General features: G+C 35.2%; 1 protein-coding gene across 2 annotated transcripts in view; it reads left to right on the forward strand.

The window, feature by feature from the left end:
* LOC148621291 (sacsin-like) overlaps window positions 1–20,018 on the forward strand; it is a 35,228-nt gene that overhangs the window by 9,912 nt on the left and 5,298 nt on the right. For both annotated transcript variants that reach the window (XM_088575458.1, XM_088575456.1), the window contains exons 6-7: window positions 4,315–5,847; window positions 8,243–19,128. In XM_088575458.1, the coding sequence (XP_088431584.1) occupies window positions 4,315–5,847; window positions 8,243–19,128 (12,419 nt within the window). The remainder of the gene's footprint in view (window positions 1–4,314; window positions 5,848–8,242; window positions 19,129–20,018) is intronic.

The following is a 20,018-nucleotide window of genomic DNA, read 5'->3' on the forward strand; positions in this document are numbered from 1 at the left end:
CGAAAAATCAAATAGGACCTGTTTTCTGTTCAAATCTTTTCGAAACTGGTGTTTAACCCAGTCATGTGAGGATGTAAGTGTAAAAGGGTATGATGTTAACATTTTTTGACCCTTGTCCCATTGGGCAAGTTGATGAAAATTATACTTGCCCAAATTGAAAACTAGGTTATCTTTAACAGTTTAAGTTAAAATCAGATGAACAATGGATATGATTTAGGTTTTCTTCTGGCAAGTATAGAAAAACTTGTCTAAGTAGTAAATTCACTTGTGCCTGGCAATAGGACAATCTTTTGCATCTAATCCTGGATAAATGATGAGAATGCCTGACATATACCCTTGAGAGATAGTGTGGTGGCAGATTGCAGCCATGCAAAAATATTTTTATGTCTTTACCTCAACATAAGAAGTTTCCTTGCAAATGTATGTATTAGGCTTGCTGTAGGACTTCCATGATTGAAAAATGGAGAAATTCTAAGTTAAAAAAACCTCAACTTTAAAACACTTGCTACAACATACATGAAACTTTGATGAATTACTGTAAGCTCCCTTTGGATTTGTTTTTTTTAATTTCCAATTTTTCAATTATTGTTGTTAGACTTAATTCATAAAAAGGGGGATTTGCTGTTTTTGGACTATAACTCAAAAGTGCTTCCATATATTTCCATGAAACTTTGGAACAATTGATTTATCTGCTCTTTAATTTTTATGAATCTCTAATTTTTTGTTTGCAAGTTATAAAACATTATTCACAAAATGGTGGATCTGTAATATTTGCACAATAACTTGGATACACTTCAAGCAATTCTAATGAAACTTTTTAAAATGAAATGTGTACTTCTATTGATGTTTTTTAGTTTTAGTTGTGGGACTTTATTTTTACAAAAATTGGAGCAAAATGGAATGGGTTTTCGGATATTCTAATACAAAACATGGACTATGTCTTTGGTCAACAAAGGGGGACCATCTTCTAATATACTACTCTTCTCAAACCGCTCTATGGAATTCCATGAAAGTTTCAAATATTCTTTATCACATAATGCTGTTGTGCACTTTTTATTTTGTTTTTCCATCTGAATGACAAATGGGTTTCCTGATGCAGAAGATGGGCCTACCCTCTTCTAATATTTAGCAACTCCTCAAAAACCGCTGAATGGAATTCAATGGAACTTTCATGGAACATTCTTTATCACATGATACCATTGTGCACCTTCTATTTCATATCTACACTTATTTGAGCAATCAACTTGTTTGTCTTTCTCTCTCTCTCTCTAGCTAAAACTTAGCTTGATTTTAAATTTAATACACCAACTCGTTGCTATATTTGAATCAGATTGTCTGCCTTTTCGTCTCTCTGAATTTCATCACAACTATTTCAAGCCCCATTGGATAGATTGGTTTTAAGTTCTGCATGTTTCTATATATAGGTAGAGCATGCATTGTTGCCATATGATATCCACTTCCTGCTTCATGACACATTTCCATTTTTCACTGTATTGAATGATAAAGAAAAATTGTTACAAAAATCTTGGCTTTCACTGGTCAGTTTGATTTTAAGTAGCCAGCTTTGTACGAATCATGTAAATTCTGTAATATGTGATACACCTACATGTAAGAAAGGCTACACATTTATATTTTTGTTATTAAGTTGCTTTATGGGTCTATATGATGAAATGTATAATTATTCATTCTAATCTGTCTGTTCTGAAGAGATAATTCACATGGAATATTCAATAGTCTATTGTATTTCAGTGTCATTAACAAATTTATCTCCCTTACTTGTATAGTAGTAGACCTGGGGTACCCCAAAATTTTCCCATAATTGAATTTTCTTTTAATTTGTACATGATATTACACTAACTGTGGTGCATCAACTGTCAATTTTTAAGGAAAATTCACCTTGCAGATTTTGAACAGTGGGGACTAAAATATTGCTATTTTTAGAAATCTGAATCATTGGCCAAACTGAACCATATCTGGTATTTTAGGGTCATTTTGACTATATATTTAAATAAATAACTGAATATAATGTCAAATTCACTTTAAAAGGATTAATATAAGATTTAAGTAGCACTCCAGCTAAGGATCATGCAAAAGGTGATTCATGGATAAAAAGCCTACATATTTTTATTTTTGACATTTTGTTTAAAATGTCATAGTAAACAGAAATTAACATTTTGTTTTTCATATAATCCATGTTCTTAGAAGATAAAAATTATATAGAATGCACTGTAGATTTCAAAATTAAGGGAGATAACTCTGTAAATGACACTCAAGTACAATAGAAGCTACTGGATTTTCAATGTTGATTATCTCCTAAGAGCACGCAGATTTGAATGAATAATTACACATTTCATAGTATAGACCCATAAAACAACTTAATTACAAAAATAAAAATACGTAGCATTTTTCAAGGTGTATCACATTTTTCAGATTTTGCATGATTCTTACAAAGACAGCTATTTAACATAAAAAAATTACTCTATTAGACTTTAAATTTACCATAATAACACAAAGGGGTAATTTTCAGCTATTTGCTTTTATAAAAAACAAGATTGAAGTCATCACTACAGAAGTTTTATGGTCGTCATCATGAACTCGTGGATCGTTATGGTGTATCCATCAGCACCATGAAAACTGATTTATTCAACAGGTCATAGTTTTCTTTTCCTCGTTTGTCTACGAGGACTTGACTTTTTATGAGCAACTCGGTGGGTGTTTCTAGAAAAGCAGAGGAAGCTTACCCTACCGGTGCATCTGGTCCATGCTCCCAGTTTTTAGTGGAGTCCGAGTTGCTCATTTACTTTTGTTACTTTGTATGTATGATTTTAGTTACTTTATGTTCTTTGTTGTGTATGTCTGTTTTCCATGTCTGGTCTTTGTCCCTGGATTACATTCTTTTGATTACCGCTATAATCTTGGTTCCCTTGATTACTCTTTAATTTGGCAAAAATCCATCATTCAATTTTCGTACAAAACTGACATTATATGGATTTTTCTTATGCAAATCAATAAACAAATTTTCAGAAAAGCTCATGTGTGTGTTTTTTTTAATATTTCAATAATTTGAGGGGTAGTGCATTGAAATGTTTTTGTTTTTGTTTTATAATTAATCATAATGGCTAAAATAATGTTAATATTCAATAAGGTCACCAAATATCAAGTTATGATGACTTATATTGATGAAAGAGCATTGCCAGGCACAGCTCGAGTCAACTACTGTTGCAAGTTAATGTCACACAAATATTCATGAATATATGTACACAAACTTATATGATAAACATAATTCAGTGCTGAACAAAGCAACAAACTGAAAATAGAAAGCTTGAAGTCTTATAAGGGGAAAAAAGTATATTTATTAACTCTAAAAGGTTAAGGAGTTTTAAAAATGGCAAAGTTATTGGTTTGCAGTACTGCCTCATGACAGAGATTATTTTCATATTTTAATTTGAATATTTTATCTAAAGGAATCTTGGTTTACAATAGAAGGCATCATTTCAAACATTTTCCCACCTTATAAAACATACTCCTTAATAAAACATTTAATCAATACTTCAGAAGAACAGAGTTACTGGGGGCTGGCATTTTTGTTCTAGAAGTTTGATCCCTTTCTTCGAGTTATTTCCCTTTAACATCAATATCACTTTGAAGCTTGCACATTAGGAGTCATTCAAACACTCTCGTGACTAAAATCCTTTCAATTTGGATTACCTCCCTTACATGCTCCCAGTTTTTAGTGGAGTCCGAGTTGCTCATTTACTTTTGTTACTTTGTCTGTATGATTTTAGTTACTTAATGTTCTTTGTTGTGTATGTCTGTTTTCCATGTCTGGTCTTTGTCCCTGGATTAAATTCTTTTGATTACCACTGTAACCTTGGTTCCCTTGATTACTCTTACCCCAGGTCTACTACCTTAAATTCTATAGTATATTCTTTATGATTTATATCTCCTTAGAACAGGTGTTAGATATACAAAAAGCCACGTTAATTTCTGTTTACTATAACATTAAAAACAAAATATCAAAAAAATATGTAGGCTTTTCAACCATGTATCACATTTCGCATGATTTTTAGCTAGAGAGCTACTAAATGTGATATGTGGCTTTATGTAGACGGAGGTTTAATCTTGTACAATGTAAATAATTTTTGATGTTGTTCGTTATTAATTTCTTGTAGAATTAGTGGTATACCTAGTATGACAATAGGTACAACTACGTTGGTTCACACTATTCTTCCTGTTAGCCAGTGACATATACATGTAGCCTGAATCAATTTTACTTGCTAAAGCCATTCTTATGATATTTTGCATATTTTACAGACAGTCCTGTTATTATCAGTGGAAAGAAAATCGTGGTTATTGATCCAATTAGATCAAAAAGAAAAGAAAATGAAGTCAGGGAGTATGCATTGGAAAGAATAAAGCGCCAAGACCCGAAGTCAAGACTATTTTGTATAATGAATTGGTTTGGGTTTAGTGCCTTAGAAAACAACGGGTACAGAGGTACATTATTTTGGTTTCCTTTACGACAGGGAGAAAGCAGTTTGTCAGACACAATATACTCCCCAAAAAAGGCAAAACGGTTGCTTCATTCATTTATGATGGAGGCCACATACAATCTGCTATTTTTGAAGCATTTGGAAAAGATAGAAATCTTTGACATCAAGGAAAATAAAAGTAAACTAGATTACAACCTTGAAATGGTGGATATTGATGACCGAAGCTTTACTAAGGAAAAGACACAATTCAAAGAAAAACTAGCTGGATTGGAAAAACAATTGCCAGCTGAAACCATTACTTCACAATATGAAGTGATAATAAGGACAAATGAGACAGAGGAGTGCTTCCATGTTGTCAATTGTTTATTCGGTACAAAGACAATCTCTGAAGAAATGAGAGATTTACTTCATGATAAAGATTTACACTATAGCCCATACACTGGTGTTGCTTACTGTACACGGTCCAGCCACTCGATGAAACAACCGGGTCATATCTTTTGCTTCCTGCCATTGCCAATTACTGACCAAAGTATGACTGGGCTTCCCTTTCATGTCAATGGTTTCTTTGCTTTAGAACATAATAGACGACACTTGAAAGAGGCGGCTTCTAACAGTGAAACTAAGGATAGTGACAAATGCCTGTTATGGAATGAAAAAATGATTGTTGAACTACTACCTGAGACTTTCAGAATACTCATTCAACAGTTGAAGGCAAAAAGTGTTGCCGGTAAAAACACAACCCAGCTAATTCAGGATGTATATGGTTCTATACCCGACCCAGAGTTAATTCATTCGTGTTGGAAGCCCATGTTAAAAATACTGTATGGTATTGTTCTAGAGGAGGCATACTTCTTTTCCAATCAATTACAAGGACATGGAAAATGGATCAAACTCTCAGATGCACTGGTTGCATACTTTGATGATGGAGATACTGGGGAGGTTCAATCAACCGTGAAACAGTTACTTTTAGACTGCAAATGTAACTTAGTTGAGTTGCCACCTCATATAATAAAAGTTCTGAAATTCATGAAGATGGAGCCGAAAAAGATTACTCCTGAAATAGTTGTAGATAAAATAAGAAATTCTGACTGTTGGAAGTCTTATACACCTGATAAAAAACTACACCTTTTAGGATTCTTGCTGAAAAATGACAATTTTTCCTTGCTGAAAAATATTCAGTTACTGTCTATGAAAAGTGGGACATTCATTGAATTTCAGTGTAGTGATACTGAGAAAGTATTTATTACTGAAGACAAGACGTCCAACCTATTTCCTGGAATGGATCATAGATTTGTGTCAAGGAATGGTATTTCAGATACCATATGGCAAAAGCTTGAATCTATAGCTGACAAAGGTATGAAACATTATCTTTCTATTGATATTAATTTGTAATATTTGAAAATATCGATTGGTTTTTAAGTTTTTGTCATAGGTTATGTCATCTCAAACTACAAACAGCTAATTCATGACATGAAAGTTCTTAAAAAATACACAGTGAACATTGTTCCTGGAAACCTGTCTGAGAGCCATTCCACCAAGGATAGGCAGAGGTTGCTTTTTGATTTGTGACAAAAACTGGAATGATGGGCCAAAAAGTTAGGTGAAACAAGCATTTTTTATATGACCTCAAATTTGCTGTCGTATATTAGTATGGTGCTGTTGTCGTCATTGTCTTCCATGTCATCGTATTTTCAGTAGACACTTGATTTTCTCATGCAATAATTTGAGTATTAAATGATTGATCTTCATAAAGTGTTTTAGCAGGGCCAAAAACTACAAAAGGAAGGGTGGTATTGATTTTGGGGTATTGGCCCCATCGTTTTAGATCTACTGGTAGAAGCCTTAAACAAGCATTAAACAAAAATACATCTGTATAATTCCAGTAAAAGCAGTTGTAGGAATGTCTATGGTAAATTATTGTTCCATAATATACTATACCACATGACTTAATTAAATTGATTTTTGGGGATAAAGACTTGCATTTCGAGAAATGAGGGGCCAAAGAGGGGCCATAAACATGCATCCAGACAATTACTTAACTATTAGTGGATGAATCTCTTCAAATTTTATTACAAGATGCCATACCACCAAAGGAAGACTGGGGTTGATTTAAAGGGTTGTGAATTCATCTTGTAGGAATTAATGGCTTGAAACAAGCATTACGTCCATATAATAGTGAGTAAATGTCAAATGATTTCCTATATATTTTACTACAATGTACCATACCACAAAAGAAAGACTTGGATTGATTTACGGGTGTTGTGACTTGAGCAAAGTTCATAATTGTGGGACTCAAAGGAGCCAGAAGCACCTTTTTGTTTATGATTTCTTGATTATTACTTGAATGAATGGGAATGGATCCATTTGAAATTGAACCACCAAGTACCATATCCCAAGGGGAAGTTTGGGATTGATTTTGCAGGTTTTGAGTGAAACCATTTAGGAATAAAAAAAGTGACCAATTCTAATCAAATTTGTATCATGTGTCATGTTTCAGTGGTGTGTCCATACTTGCCCCAATTGTTCAGGGTACAACCTTTGCAGTCGTATCAAGCTGTGCCCTGCAAAATATTTTATTCATGGCGTCCTGACCAGATATTGAGTGTAACTTAAAAATCTTACTGGAAAGTTCATGTAGACTACAAGATGTCATATGACAAAATGAATGCTGGAATTGAATACGGAATACTGCTATGCACAGAAGGGGACATACAAAATGTAGAAATACCAGTGTCTGTACGTGTGTGTTTGTCCGTCTGTCTGTTTAACTGTCTGTTTAAATTTTGCAGAATTGTAAGTCACAATATGTTGTCTATCTACAAATTTAACAGAAATCATGGGATTTTAGCCCATCAACCTTTTTTTACGGCAGCATGGGGCATATGGACCCATGTAGCAGTCTTGTTTAAATTATTCAACAAAGTGCCACAAGGAATTCTGGCGTTGATTGTGGCTAGAACCATAAAGGAATTAAAAGCCAAATGGATGCCACTTCTATTCTTGTCTACTTCTCTTCTTGTGTCAAATATTAATCACAGTCACAATTCAGATCTATCAAGCTTCAATAGTAAATCTACATGTATGTTTGCCCCATCTGAAATATTCAACCTCTGCAGTAGTATCCAGCTGTACCCTGAAAAACATTTGATTCACATGAATCTCATGATTTCATTAAAATTTACAATTGCACCTTTAATACGTTAAATTCAGTCTTACTTCCAAAAAATGACCCAGACATAGGAATACCAGGTCTGATTATAACTCCCTCCTTATTGCTCATTTAGGATCATTTGTAAGACTAAAATAATAAAACACAATTTCAATGAACATGAATATCTGACCTCAGGTATTGAAAGCATCTTAATATGTACTGTACAGAAAAGTACATACATGTAACAACTACAAGAAAGTCAGATAATTCTAGTTTGTTACAATGGCAGCGGATATCCAAATTTTACTTTCTAGTGATAAAGGTATAGCCTTTTACCCTCTTCTTCCATTACACTTGAAAATGAAAAACTTTTTTTTTCAAAATGTGTCTTCATTTATTGCTATCCTTGAAGGGTGAAAAATGAATTTTAGTAGTTTATGTTGACACAGTCTAGACCTATTTGAACGCAAGTGGTTAACATCAGCAGTCACACAACTGTTTGTGACTCAGAATTAATGAACAGTTTGTGCTGCTTGAAACATTCACGGTTATGATTGATTGTCTGTACTTGTTTATGTTTTTTTTGTACATGTTACAGGTTGTTATCAATTAAGCCAGATGCACAAAGCAGACTTACCAAAACTACTAACCGAAGTGTTTAAAAGGAACTTTACAAAGAAGTCAAACCAATCGTTTATTCCTAACAACTCCTCTGAATTTTCCATAGAATGGATAGTAGACATATGGAAGAAGATAGCCTCTGAAGGTTTTCAAGATCTTACCGACTTCGAAGCCTTGCCAATCATACCTTTGGTTGAACATGAAAGTAACAAGGTCTACGAATTTCTTATTTTGAAAGGATTATACATTAAACCTTTGAATGGTAGAACCAGTGATGTTATTTGCAAAGTTCTTCAATTAGTGTGTGTTAAACTAGTTTCTGAACATGATACAATCAAATTTCCACATGGAGACGTCTTTGGAAAATACGTATTGCATCCAACTGATGAAAATGTAATGACAATTTTCAATGAAAGCCTCTTAAATGTAGATCCAGATAAGATAGCTGAATCCATCAACAAGACACTGGACGAGGCTGAAAGAGTTATGCTGGCTTCATATTTTGATGATCATGTAAAGATAATTCCAACAGAAACACAAATACATGTATTGTTAAAAAAGATCAAAATGTTTAGGGTGCATGATAATGTTACAGAACCAATATTGATGTCAATAGAGGAAAATCGTAAAGTACTGGACAATTTTGAATTGCAATTTCCTCCCGGCGTGGCGTATCCTAGAAAGGTTATACAGTGCAAACATGTGAAACTTTCTCAATGCCTCGGCGCCATCCTAGTAAACGAGATGAGCTTTATGAAAGATACATTGATATTGATGAGGAGTAAACCCCATATGTATGACATCGAACATGTTATACTTATAATGAAGTATCTTCAGAATCCAGCCAAACTTGTTACTTTGAAGGAAGTTTTGAATGAAGCCAAACAGTTAGAATTTGTTCGCGTGAAAGACAATACTTACCACCAACCTAGAGATCTTTTCAATCCAACAAATGATAATTTGAAAGCCTTATTTTATGGCCAAGAAGATGTTTTTCCAGACGAAAATTTTTTGGAAGAAACAGGATTGGAAATTGAACTTCTAGAAAAGTTGGGATTGAAGGGGCCGGACGATATTAATTCAGTTGAATTTGGATGCGTAGCATCTAGAATTCATCAGCTACAGTGTAATGATAGTGGGGACGATAAACACATCATATGGAAAGCAGAAACATTGATTAAATACTTGAAACAGAGACCGCAGTATCTTACCAACTTCATGATGGATCAGATTAAAAGTCGACGCTGGGTCAAACCCTCAGTTCGACCAGAAGGATATCCAACTCAACTAACTTGGTGGACTAATCATCAGTTTTGTTGCCCTGATGAAATGAAAAGCATGGAATTTAAATGGTTAATAGGATCAACTGTGCCTCTTGTAGACCAAACACTTTTTCCTGAATGCTTAGTCAAGCACTATAGATGGGGAGACAGTCCAGATACGTCTGAAGTTATTAGTCATTTTAAAGAAGTTATCGAGTCATATGACCATGATCAAAATGCACTATATCTTCTTATTGCCAAAAATATTTTTCAGTTTATTCACAAAGCAAGACAAACTGAGCGACTATCAAAAGAAAATATTGTTGAATTACAAGAAATACAATGCATTCCAACTAGAAATACTGGTTTTAAAGACCCAAGCATGGTTGTTAGAAAGATAGATAGGAGCCGCATCAACTACAATTTGGAACCATTTTTGTTTGAAATGGCAACAGAGACAGAACCATTCATAGAAACTTGTTTTGAATTGGGAATGCTGAAGGAAATTGATTTAGAAGTTCTCAAGTTGATTCTAAAACGTATTGATATGAAGTACAAAGAAAGAGAAGAATTGGAACAAGTCAATGTGATTGAATTTAATGCTGATTTGAGTTTAGTGACAAATGTGCTTAAAACAATAGTTGACTGGAAAATCGACAAGTCATTGTTACTTGACTTACTGGTTCCAGTTTTATCTTCTAGAGAAGACATATTGGTACTAGAACCTGTGGAGAAATGCACTTACACGTCTGGAAAGAGTGTTCTATCTGCTACGTATTTGCAGCATGAAGAAAATGAAAACGAAAGTGACGAAATAATATATACCCACCCAAACATCAGAGATTTTGCAGCAAAACTTGGCGTGGCTTCTGTCACTAAACGTTTCATGGTTGATCAGAATACTGCACCGATGGCATGGGGCCAGGAAGAAAAGCTAACCACCAGAATTTCAGGATTACTTGAAAGCTATGCCGATGGACTTGCTGTGTTAAAAGAGCTTATTCAGAATAGTGATGATGCGGGTGCGACAAAAGTGAAGATCCTTTACGACGAACGCAAAAATCAGGGCATGCGCGAAGGATTGTTTGACCCAGAAATGGCTGAATGTCAAGGTCAAGCACTCTGGGTATACAATGATGCTTTGTTTGAGGAGAAAGATTTTGAGAATATCATTAAACTAGGGGGTAAAACAAAAATAGTGGACACGGAGAAGATAGGGAAGTTTGGACTTGGATTTTGTTCGGTTTACAACATTACAGATGTACCAAGTTTTGTCAGTGGAAAGTCTATGATAATATTGGATCCACATTTATTTCATTTGGGGGAAGCTGCTATAGGCTCAAATCCTGGTCTCCGTATTCCATTGACAACTGGCTACAAGAAAAATTTTCCAAATCAATTTAGTCCTTTCAATAATGTATTTGGTTGTAATCTTGAACCTTCAAACAAAAGTGAATACCAATCAACATTATTTCGTTTGCCTCTTCGTACCCAGGCACAAGCAGACAAAAGTGAATTAAGAAAGCTACCTTATACCAAGAGAGAAGTTGTTGAATTACTGCAAAAGTTCTTAGAAGGTGCAGGGAATGTACTTTTGTTTACACAGAACGTTACAGAAGTTTGTATTTACCATCTTGATCACAATAGTACAAATCCAGATTCCGAAATGAAACTGATTTTTAGGATCTCAAAGTTTAAAGCAATGAAGACGGGTAATGATTACAATGTGTTGAAGAAAGTTACAGCAGCGATGAAAAATGACATTTTTGATAATAAGCTACCACTACACTGTATTGATATAAGCATAGAAATCTTCGATAATGAGTTATCGGAACAGTTCAGAAAGCGACAAGAAGTACAATCATGGATAATTTCCTGGGCCTCTGGAAATCTTTCTTTTGAATTAGCAAAACAACTACGGGAAAAAGGAGCAATACCCGTCGGTAGTGTCGCCGTGCCTGTTTTAAGAAGGGGCGAAGAGATTGCGTCCTTCTGTTGTATGACTGATCTACCTGAGGTGGGATTTTATAAGGACAGTCACATATTCTGCTTCCTGCCATTACCAGAAAAAACAAATCTTCCCATTCATATAAATGGCTGCTTTAATGTCGAACAAGACCGAAAGAGAATTTCGTACCAAAGCGAGGACGACAAGGACACACATAGTAGTGAATGGAATGATTATATGTTTAAGGAAGTAATAAAAAATGCTTACTTGGATTTACTAGTATCTATTGCAAAAAGACATAGCGACAGTATATTAGAGGAAGACTACTGGGCGTTGTGGCCGAAGGTTACTAAAGGGTCAAGACATTTCACTGATTTAGTAGTCAATTCCTTTTACAACGGAATTTTGATAGAGCCTTTTCCAGCTGTATTCTATCGAAAAGAAAAAGGACAGCATTCTACAACCTGTTCTATAGAACAGTGTGTTTTCCTTGAACCATCTTTTCGTAGTTCAAATATGCGTGGAGAATATGCATTTGAGTGCTTACTAAACTTCTTCGATGAAGAAAGTTGTGATGGAAATGTAATGGATATGAAAATAGAAGTGTTTGACAGATTTCAGATTATCTGCGGAGAAAGAATTAAAACCATTGAGAACTGCATTTTAACGAAACAAAAATTCTTTGAAAAATACTTTTTTCCACATTTAGAAGACCCTTACTGGAAGCAAAGTGGCATGTTTGAAAAAAGAAATGCTCTGCTTAAAGAAGCATTGGACGACCCTTCTCTGCGTAATATGTTGACAAAAACAGCTTGCATTCCAGTAAAATCTGCAAATCGTGATATTTTGAAGATGCCAAGTGAACTAGTATATGAAAATGGATTCGTAAAGGCACTTTTTGATGAGGCGGATTACCGGTTTCCCATAAATGACCTCAAAGAATTCTCCGATACATTATTGATATTAGGAATGATGGACTCTAAAATACCATCCGGTCTACTTGTAGAAAGAGCAGAATCAGTTAAAAATCTGAAGTACCCAGAAACCGTTTCTAGATCAAAATCCATCATTTTGTATTTAGAACAGAACTACTCATTACACGCCGATGTGATTGAAACATTAAAAACCACTCCCTTCCTTCCGATTATGACGAAACCAGAACATTGGCCTCTTAGTTGGAAAGCGGACACCTTAAACGTAGAAACATTACTGTCGTCGTCGGAATTGTATGGTGCATTAGATCGAAACAAAGTTGGTTCTGTTGGCTTCATTGTTGACGATATGAAAGATCTTCACACCACCACTGTAGACAAAGCAATTAAGTTTTTGCAGTTCAAACCTGTAAGTCTAGAGGTCGCCGTTTCACAGCTTGAAGTTTTAGGCAAAACAAATGTAGTGCATACAAAAAATTTAGAAAAGATATGCATGGACTTGTATTCAGAATTGAATATCTTATTATCGAAGTCATCTCCTGACACTGACATTGAAGAACGTCTTGATTTTTTGAGAGATCGCAAAGTGATGTGCTTGAAATCAACGATAGTGAAGCCAAACCAGGTAGCTGCAAAAATTTATGGCGATTGTTCTCCTTACTTGTACCAACATAATCTTCATAAATTCGAAGTTCTTTGGAACCAAATGCACATTCCCGAAGAGTTTGATTGCGACAAATTCATTGCTGTGATTGTTGAAATAGGGAATGCTTACAGAGGCACAAAAATGAAAGAACAAGACGTACGGAGAATGATTGACATATTGAGTAACCTCTGTTCAACGATCGATGGTGGTGGCATATCTGATGGAAAAAGGCAAGGGTTAGTCATACCAGACAAAGACAATTTCATTCGTCCAATATCGGAAGTATGCTTTGATGACCTGTATAAAGGATTCTTGCGGGGTTGTAAATCGGCTAAGATAATTCACCCGTTTATCAATCAAGTCATGGTCCGAAAGCTTGGAATCATGTCGAAGAGACAATTTCATCTGTCTAAGTTTTCAAGCGGAATTCCGTTTGGTCAGAAAGAAAAACTTGTCACTCGACTGAAAGGAATAGTATCTGCCTACCCTCGTGATCATTCTATGTTGAACGAACTACTTCAGAATGCTGACGATGCAGGCGCTACAGAGATTCATTTCGTTCTCGACAGTCGACAACACGGAACTCAACATATTTTTGATAATAGTTGGAAACCATTACAAGGACCTGCACTGTGTGTTTTTAATGACAAATGTTTTTCAGAGAAAGATATTGAAGGAATCCAGAATCTCGGAGAAGGCAGTAAAAGTGATGATCCGACAAAGACAGGAAAATTTGGGGTTGGCTTTAATTCTGTCTATCACGTGACAGACGCTCCTTCGTTTTTAACAAAAGGGCCACAGACACCAAACGGTGGAACTTTCTGTGTTTTTGACCCGCACTGCAGATATGCACCAAACGCAGAACCTGAATTCCCAGGTATGCAAATGGAAGATCTTGACATATTCGAAGAAAGTTTCAACGATGTATACAGTACGTATTTGCAAAAAGAACTGGGTTATAAAGAAGGAACATGTTTTAGGCTTCCTTTGAGAACAGAGGAAATGGCTACCTTTTCAGAAATTAAAAGCGACAGTACAACCCCTGAAGATATGTCAAACATGTTAGACAACATGAAGACCAATATGAAAATGAGCTTGCTTTTTCTTGCAAATGTAAAGAAAATTAGTATATCGGAAATCAACAATTTTTCCGGAAAACTAATGAATACTGCAAGTGTCAATTCAGTTTTAAGTCCAGAAAATGAAAGTAAGAGGATAGAATTCATGTCAAACATAAAAGATACATTCAGATCTATAAAACAAAGAGGCAGTACTCTTAAAGATATTGTTTATTCTGAAGTACAATATTCTGTCGTAATTGATTCCAACGACTGGCTGATTGTCCAAGGATTTGGTTTTCCCGAACCTCATAATGTACCAGATAGACTTGTACATGAATTCACTTCAAAGTCTATAGGATTGTTGCCTAGAAGTGGAGTAGCGTTCCGAAGCAACAGAAATGACGATGGAAGAGCTTTCTGTTTTTTGCCATTACCTATCGATAATGGATTACCAGTGCATGTCAATGCTCATTTTGCACTTGACGTGAATCGGAATTCAATATTTGGTGGTACTTACAAGGAGGACATACGCTTTATATGGAATAAGTGTCTCATGGAACAAACAGTTGCAAACACATACGCTAGTGCCTTGCTTTACCAGAGAGAGATGATACAGAATTATTGCAACAGAGATATGTTATCTTCCTTTTTCCAGAAATTTCCGACTTTTGATGGAGCAAATGGGGACTGGTGGCAAATTCTCGTGTTTAATGTTTATCGTAGAATCATAGAAAGAGAAGTGGCAATTTTTCCAATCTGTCTTTCTTACTTTGAAGATGACTATGTTGAAGACATGCCTTTACAATGGGTGTCATTGAAGACAAAGGGAGAATCATTTGAAGCCGTGTTTGACAACTTACATACTTTTTTTAATATCAAGCAACTACCATATGATGATAACCGATCGCATTTCGGTTATGCAACTTCTTATCAATCTTTGGATTACGAAAGTCGTACTATTAGTCGCCCGACTTTACGACAGAAAGGCAATTTCAAAAAGGAACAACGCGTTCGCGAAATTTTGATTAATCTGGGTATGAAATTGATTTGTACCCCACAGAACGTCAGTGAAAGTATTACACAGGCTTGTTTGAAATTCATGCATGAGGATAAAAATGAACGTAGTTCATCAACAGAAACAATCCCGCCTGGATGTATTTGTCCCAAACAAGTGCACCCAAGATGTACAATTGATTTTCTAAAATCTTGGAATTCTTCTAAAAAGGACAAATGTCTAATTGATACTGCAGTGCATATTGGTAGGACAGTCCTCAAGGATGTAGACAGGGTTCTAACATTACTTCGTTTTTGTTTGCTAGAAGACAAAATGGAAATACAACTGTTAGAAAATGTACCACTTCTATTGAGAAATGATGGGATCTTACAAGCATTTAAGTTAAAAAATTCGACCATATTGTCGAAATATTGCAAACTTTTTCCTGCATTAGGTGACAAATTTGTACATTCAAGAGAAGTTGACTTATTAGAAAAATTCAGTCAAAATTTCATGCATTTAGAGATTGATATTTTTAGAGATATGCTTGAAACATCAATTAGTGCAACACCGTTTAGATTAAACGGACCAATAAAAATTCCAAGCAAAGGCCTTGTTAGTACGAAATGGCTGAATATGTTCTGGAAATGCTTAGACACTTTTGATAAGATTGATATTTTAAATGACTGGTGTCTTTTACCATGTACATGGTCTGATCAAAGTCAGCAGCTGGTTTCGTTGGGGTTTGGCAATGTTATCTGCGATAATGACAGCTTTAGAGAAATGGAAACCAATTGTGATGCACCAAAAAGGTCACTACGAACAATTTTCACCGAACTGTCCTTGCCTTCTATGGATCTAATAACAAAGAAATCAAAGCACATTCGCGATCTTGTCGCCTCATATAAATACCCAAAAAAAATTATTAACTGTTTATACTTCAACAGAGTAAGGATACAGTGGGCAAAATGGATACCTAACGATTGTGTTGAAGTTTTGAAATACTTAAATAATGAAGTAGAAAGTTATGGATCTTCTGAGAAAGAACAGTTTCAAACTTTACCATTGTTTACTACACTAACTGGTCAAACTGTATGTCTGAATAAGGGATCTCGTCGCCTTGTTGTTAAATGTGAAAATCTTACAGTGACGGAAGGGTTGAATGAAATTAGTGAAAACACGAATACTTTATTACTGAAGCATAACGCTTTCCACGAAAACCTGTACGGCTTTTTGGGGTGTCATCAATGTTACTCAACTGACAAACACCCACTTCTACATCTTTACACATCTTTTATCTTACCAAACTTCGGTCTGTTACCGAGCGATGCTCAGTTGTCTCATATCGAATTTGTACGTACTAAATTGTTGATTTACAAGAATGACGTTCAGTCACATCTGAAAACTTTGCATTTCATTCCTTCAGGTAGCGCTGGTGACCTCAAAATGGCAGGGAACTTTTTCAGCCCGCATAATCGTCTATTTGCCTTATTTTGCGACGAAAGAGAACTACCACCAGAACCATTTTGTACAGAGGAGTGGAAGGAGTTTATGGAACTTGCAGGAATGCAAACTGTTCCTCGGGATGAAATGTTTATACGTTTTGCAAATGAACTACAACAGAAAGGTAAAACTTGTAATTCAGAAAAACATGCTACTGAACTCCTGGAAAATTTATTTATAGTTCAAGATCTTGAAAATAAGGTGTCGTTTCTGGATGAAATTAGTAAAATTGCTTTCATTCCACCATATATTGTTTCAGATGAATACAGTTCAGTCTGTAAACAGTTTTCTGACAGAAATCAATTGATTTCATTTAGAGACTCTATTCTTCAAAACTATCAAAATGTTGTATGGACTATGGAAAACATCCTGCCAGAATACGCTATTATGAAATGCAACGAAACGGTTCTGAAACATTTGAACGTACAGACAATACCAAGACTTACAAGAGTGATTTCACATATCCATAACGTTTCCGAATCTTTACAAAAACAGCTTAAAAACAAGACATGTAGTGCTAATATTACCGACATACTAAATGGATTCTACGACTATCTCGAACAAGTTAACGTATCTGACAATGAACTGAAAGTAAGATTTTCGGAAACCCCTCTTATTCATATCCAAGATCATAACACAATGATTGAAGCAAAATATGTTGTAAAACACATGAAGAAAAATGAAGAGATTGCACCTTATTTGCTTAAAGCGTCTGATTATTATGGGCGGCATTTCCAATTATTCCTGCGTTTAGGAGCGGCCGATGAAATTTCACTTGAGCACTACTGTAGAGTACTTGAGACTATTAAAAAGGGAAGTCAAAATAATGTGGTTCTTCCTGGTGACGAATTAAAAGCTGTGGAAAAAGCAATTGTAGGAGTACTCCTCTGCTTACAGATGAATGATCAAACGAATGTCGATAATCTAGAACAAAGAGAGGTTGTTCTATATATACTGAGTGAGAAGCACGTTTTAAAACCTTCAACTGAACTTGTTATCTCTGACCCGTTTAGAATTAAAAGACGCTTGCAGTCTCAAGATGAAATAGAGTTTACGTGTGATTGGTCAGGTATTCGAGGTAAACATACAAATATGAATCCTGACATGTTATTATTGAACTTACCAACGCGAATGCGCCCCAAAAAGCTCTCTGATATTGTTACCGAAGAACTAACAATAGATTCGCCTACCATTGTGCACAGTACTTTTGCTAATGCATTAGAAGAGTTTTTGACAGGGGAAAAATTTAGATACATTGTTAAAAGACTTGTGAAAACTTACGAGAGAGAATTTACGACCGAAGTTGCGGAGACCGAGTTGGAGGAAATTTTCAAAAAGCTGAAGTCGCTAAAAGTCTGTTCAACAAATGAAATTGAAACAGTGATCGTTTATAAAGGCATGCCCATTAAAGGTAGTATCAGTGAACAGAATATTTTCTTTGTTAAGCATAAAAACACTTTCTATCTTAAAGATAGAGTTCAATTTAGAAAGCAGACGAATTATCTAGCCGGGATACTTGCAGACATTTGCAAGCGAAAGGTACAGAAACACCATCTCTCAGAAATTTTACCAAGCTTTGAAGATGATCTCATGGACATAGAAACACTTTTAGATGATTTAAACCTGGAGAAAGCCAGTTTCAAATTGGCAGATATGTCATGGTACCCCTCACCGGGCAGTTCTTTGAAGAGAGATATGATTGAATATCTGGTGAATGATTTTTCGACATTTGAAAGTGGTGATGTTGCCGTCTTTGAACATCATGACAGGAGTGGTGATAATGATGATGATGATGTAATGATATACATTTTTGTTAAAGTGATTAAATTGATGTCAAGTGGAACGTGTGAAAATGAACGATTTCCAGAGTATCTTGTTAGCGTTGGAGATGGAGATGAAAAGCGAGTAAGATCGTACCGACTTTATAAACTTGTTAGATCTCCTGAAGCTACTCCAACTGAGATTGAACTATTCACATATGGAGACACATTACACAACGAGGCAAAGCGAGCTGAAATACTGCAAGTAATAGAAGAAATACTTGTTGATGCAATGAAGCTGGGTTTGGATGAATTCAAAAGAGTTTTACGCAGACTTATTAGACGCTGGCATCCAGACAAAAATCATAATTCGAAATTTTGTGAAGCTGTTTTTCAACATATGTTGGAATTTGCAAACAAGCTACAGACTAAACAGATTGACGTATCAAAGATAGACACGTTTAGAGAACGTGGAAGATGGAACTATTATGTCAGGCGCGCAACATCAGAGGGAAGGGAACCTCAACATGGATTTGATGTTAACAATTTTGCGGATGACATCAGCAGAGGTTGGAACAGACGTAGGAGACAAAGACATTCTAGGATCTCACACTTTCGAGAATATGACCCAGATCCTCAACCGCACATGGCAATACTTTGGATTAAGCAGGCAAAGCATGATATTAATTCTGCCCGTTCTACTTTACACGGAGTGAAAGATACATCAATGAATTGGATTTGTATCCAGAGTCAACAGGTATTCATTTATATACATTATTTTGTTAAGCATAGATATCAAAGTATTAAGTTATATAATTTTAACTAAAAATGGCCTGTCTAGGCATTTTGGTCATCAGACGAAGGCTTAGTCGAAGAATCTATGGCTAACTCAGGATCCGATGCTCTGGCAAAAACTACACTAAAGCTTTTCTTTCAACCAGCTGTTAGAGCTTTTATAAATTAAATGCGTTCCCGTTTTCTTGTGTAAACATTAATTTACATTTTTCTTAAACAAAAGTTTATTAAGTGGTGACACAATAAGGCGGTAAAATTGGGTTTTTACAATTTAAGATTAAAAGACGTATTTACATAGTTATACTCCGAAAGAACGTGTCTAGTTTAAAATGTGCCGATAGCCATTTTACTGCAATGTGAAACTACGTCATTTGCAACTAAAATGGAAGACATACAAACTGATAATATTTACGATTAAAAATGCTCGATTCACTAATCTTAAGCTTCTGTCTGGTTTTAAGGTAGAGCTGCAATTAAAACACTTTCAAAAATGTTATAAGTTTTAATAGCTTTAGCTCTAAACACTTTTTCGTAAATTCAATTTTAGGGGTGAAAAAAAGAAACTCTGCTACCAAGGCGCATTTATTATGAGTTATAAACAATTAATTTAGTTTCAATATTCAAACAAGATTTTGGAGTAATAGTGTGTTTTACCTATCCATTACAAGTAAACAGAATTGTCAACTTTCCTTTCATCTGTGGCAACATCCCTTCGGCTCCTGCGTATGGAGTGTTCATATCACAACTCATACGTTATGCCAGAGCTTGCCAAAACTACGCAGACTTTTTGTATCGCGCTAGAACTCTAACAAATAGGCTTCTGGAACAGGGTTATGTTGCTACAAGATTGAA

The sequence above is a fragment of the Perna viridis genome, chromosome 3, assembly GCF_037379345.1.
Source record: "Perna viridis isolate PV_CMFRI_1.1 ecotype Kerala chromosome 3, ASM3737934v1, whole genome shotgun sequence".
NCBI classification, from domain to species: domain Eukaryota; kingdom Metazoa; phylum Mollusca; class Bivalvia; order Mytilida; family Mytilidae; genus Perna; species Perna viridis.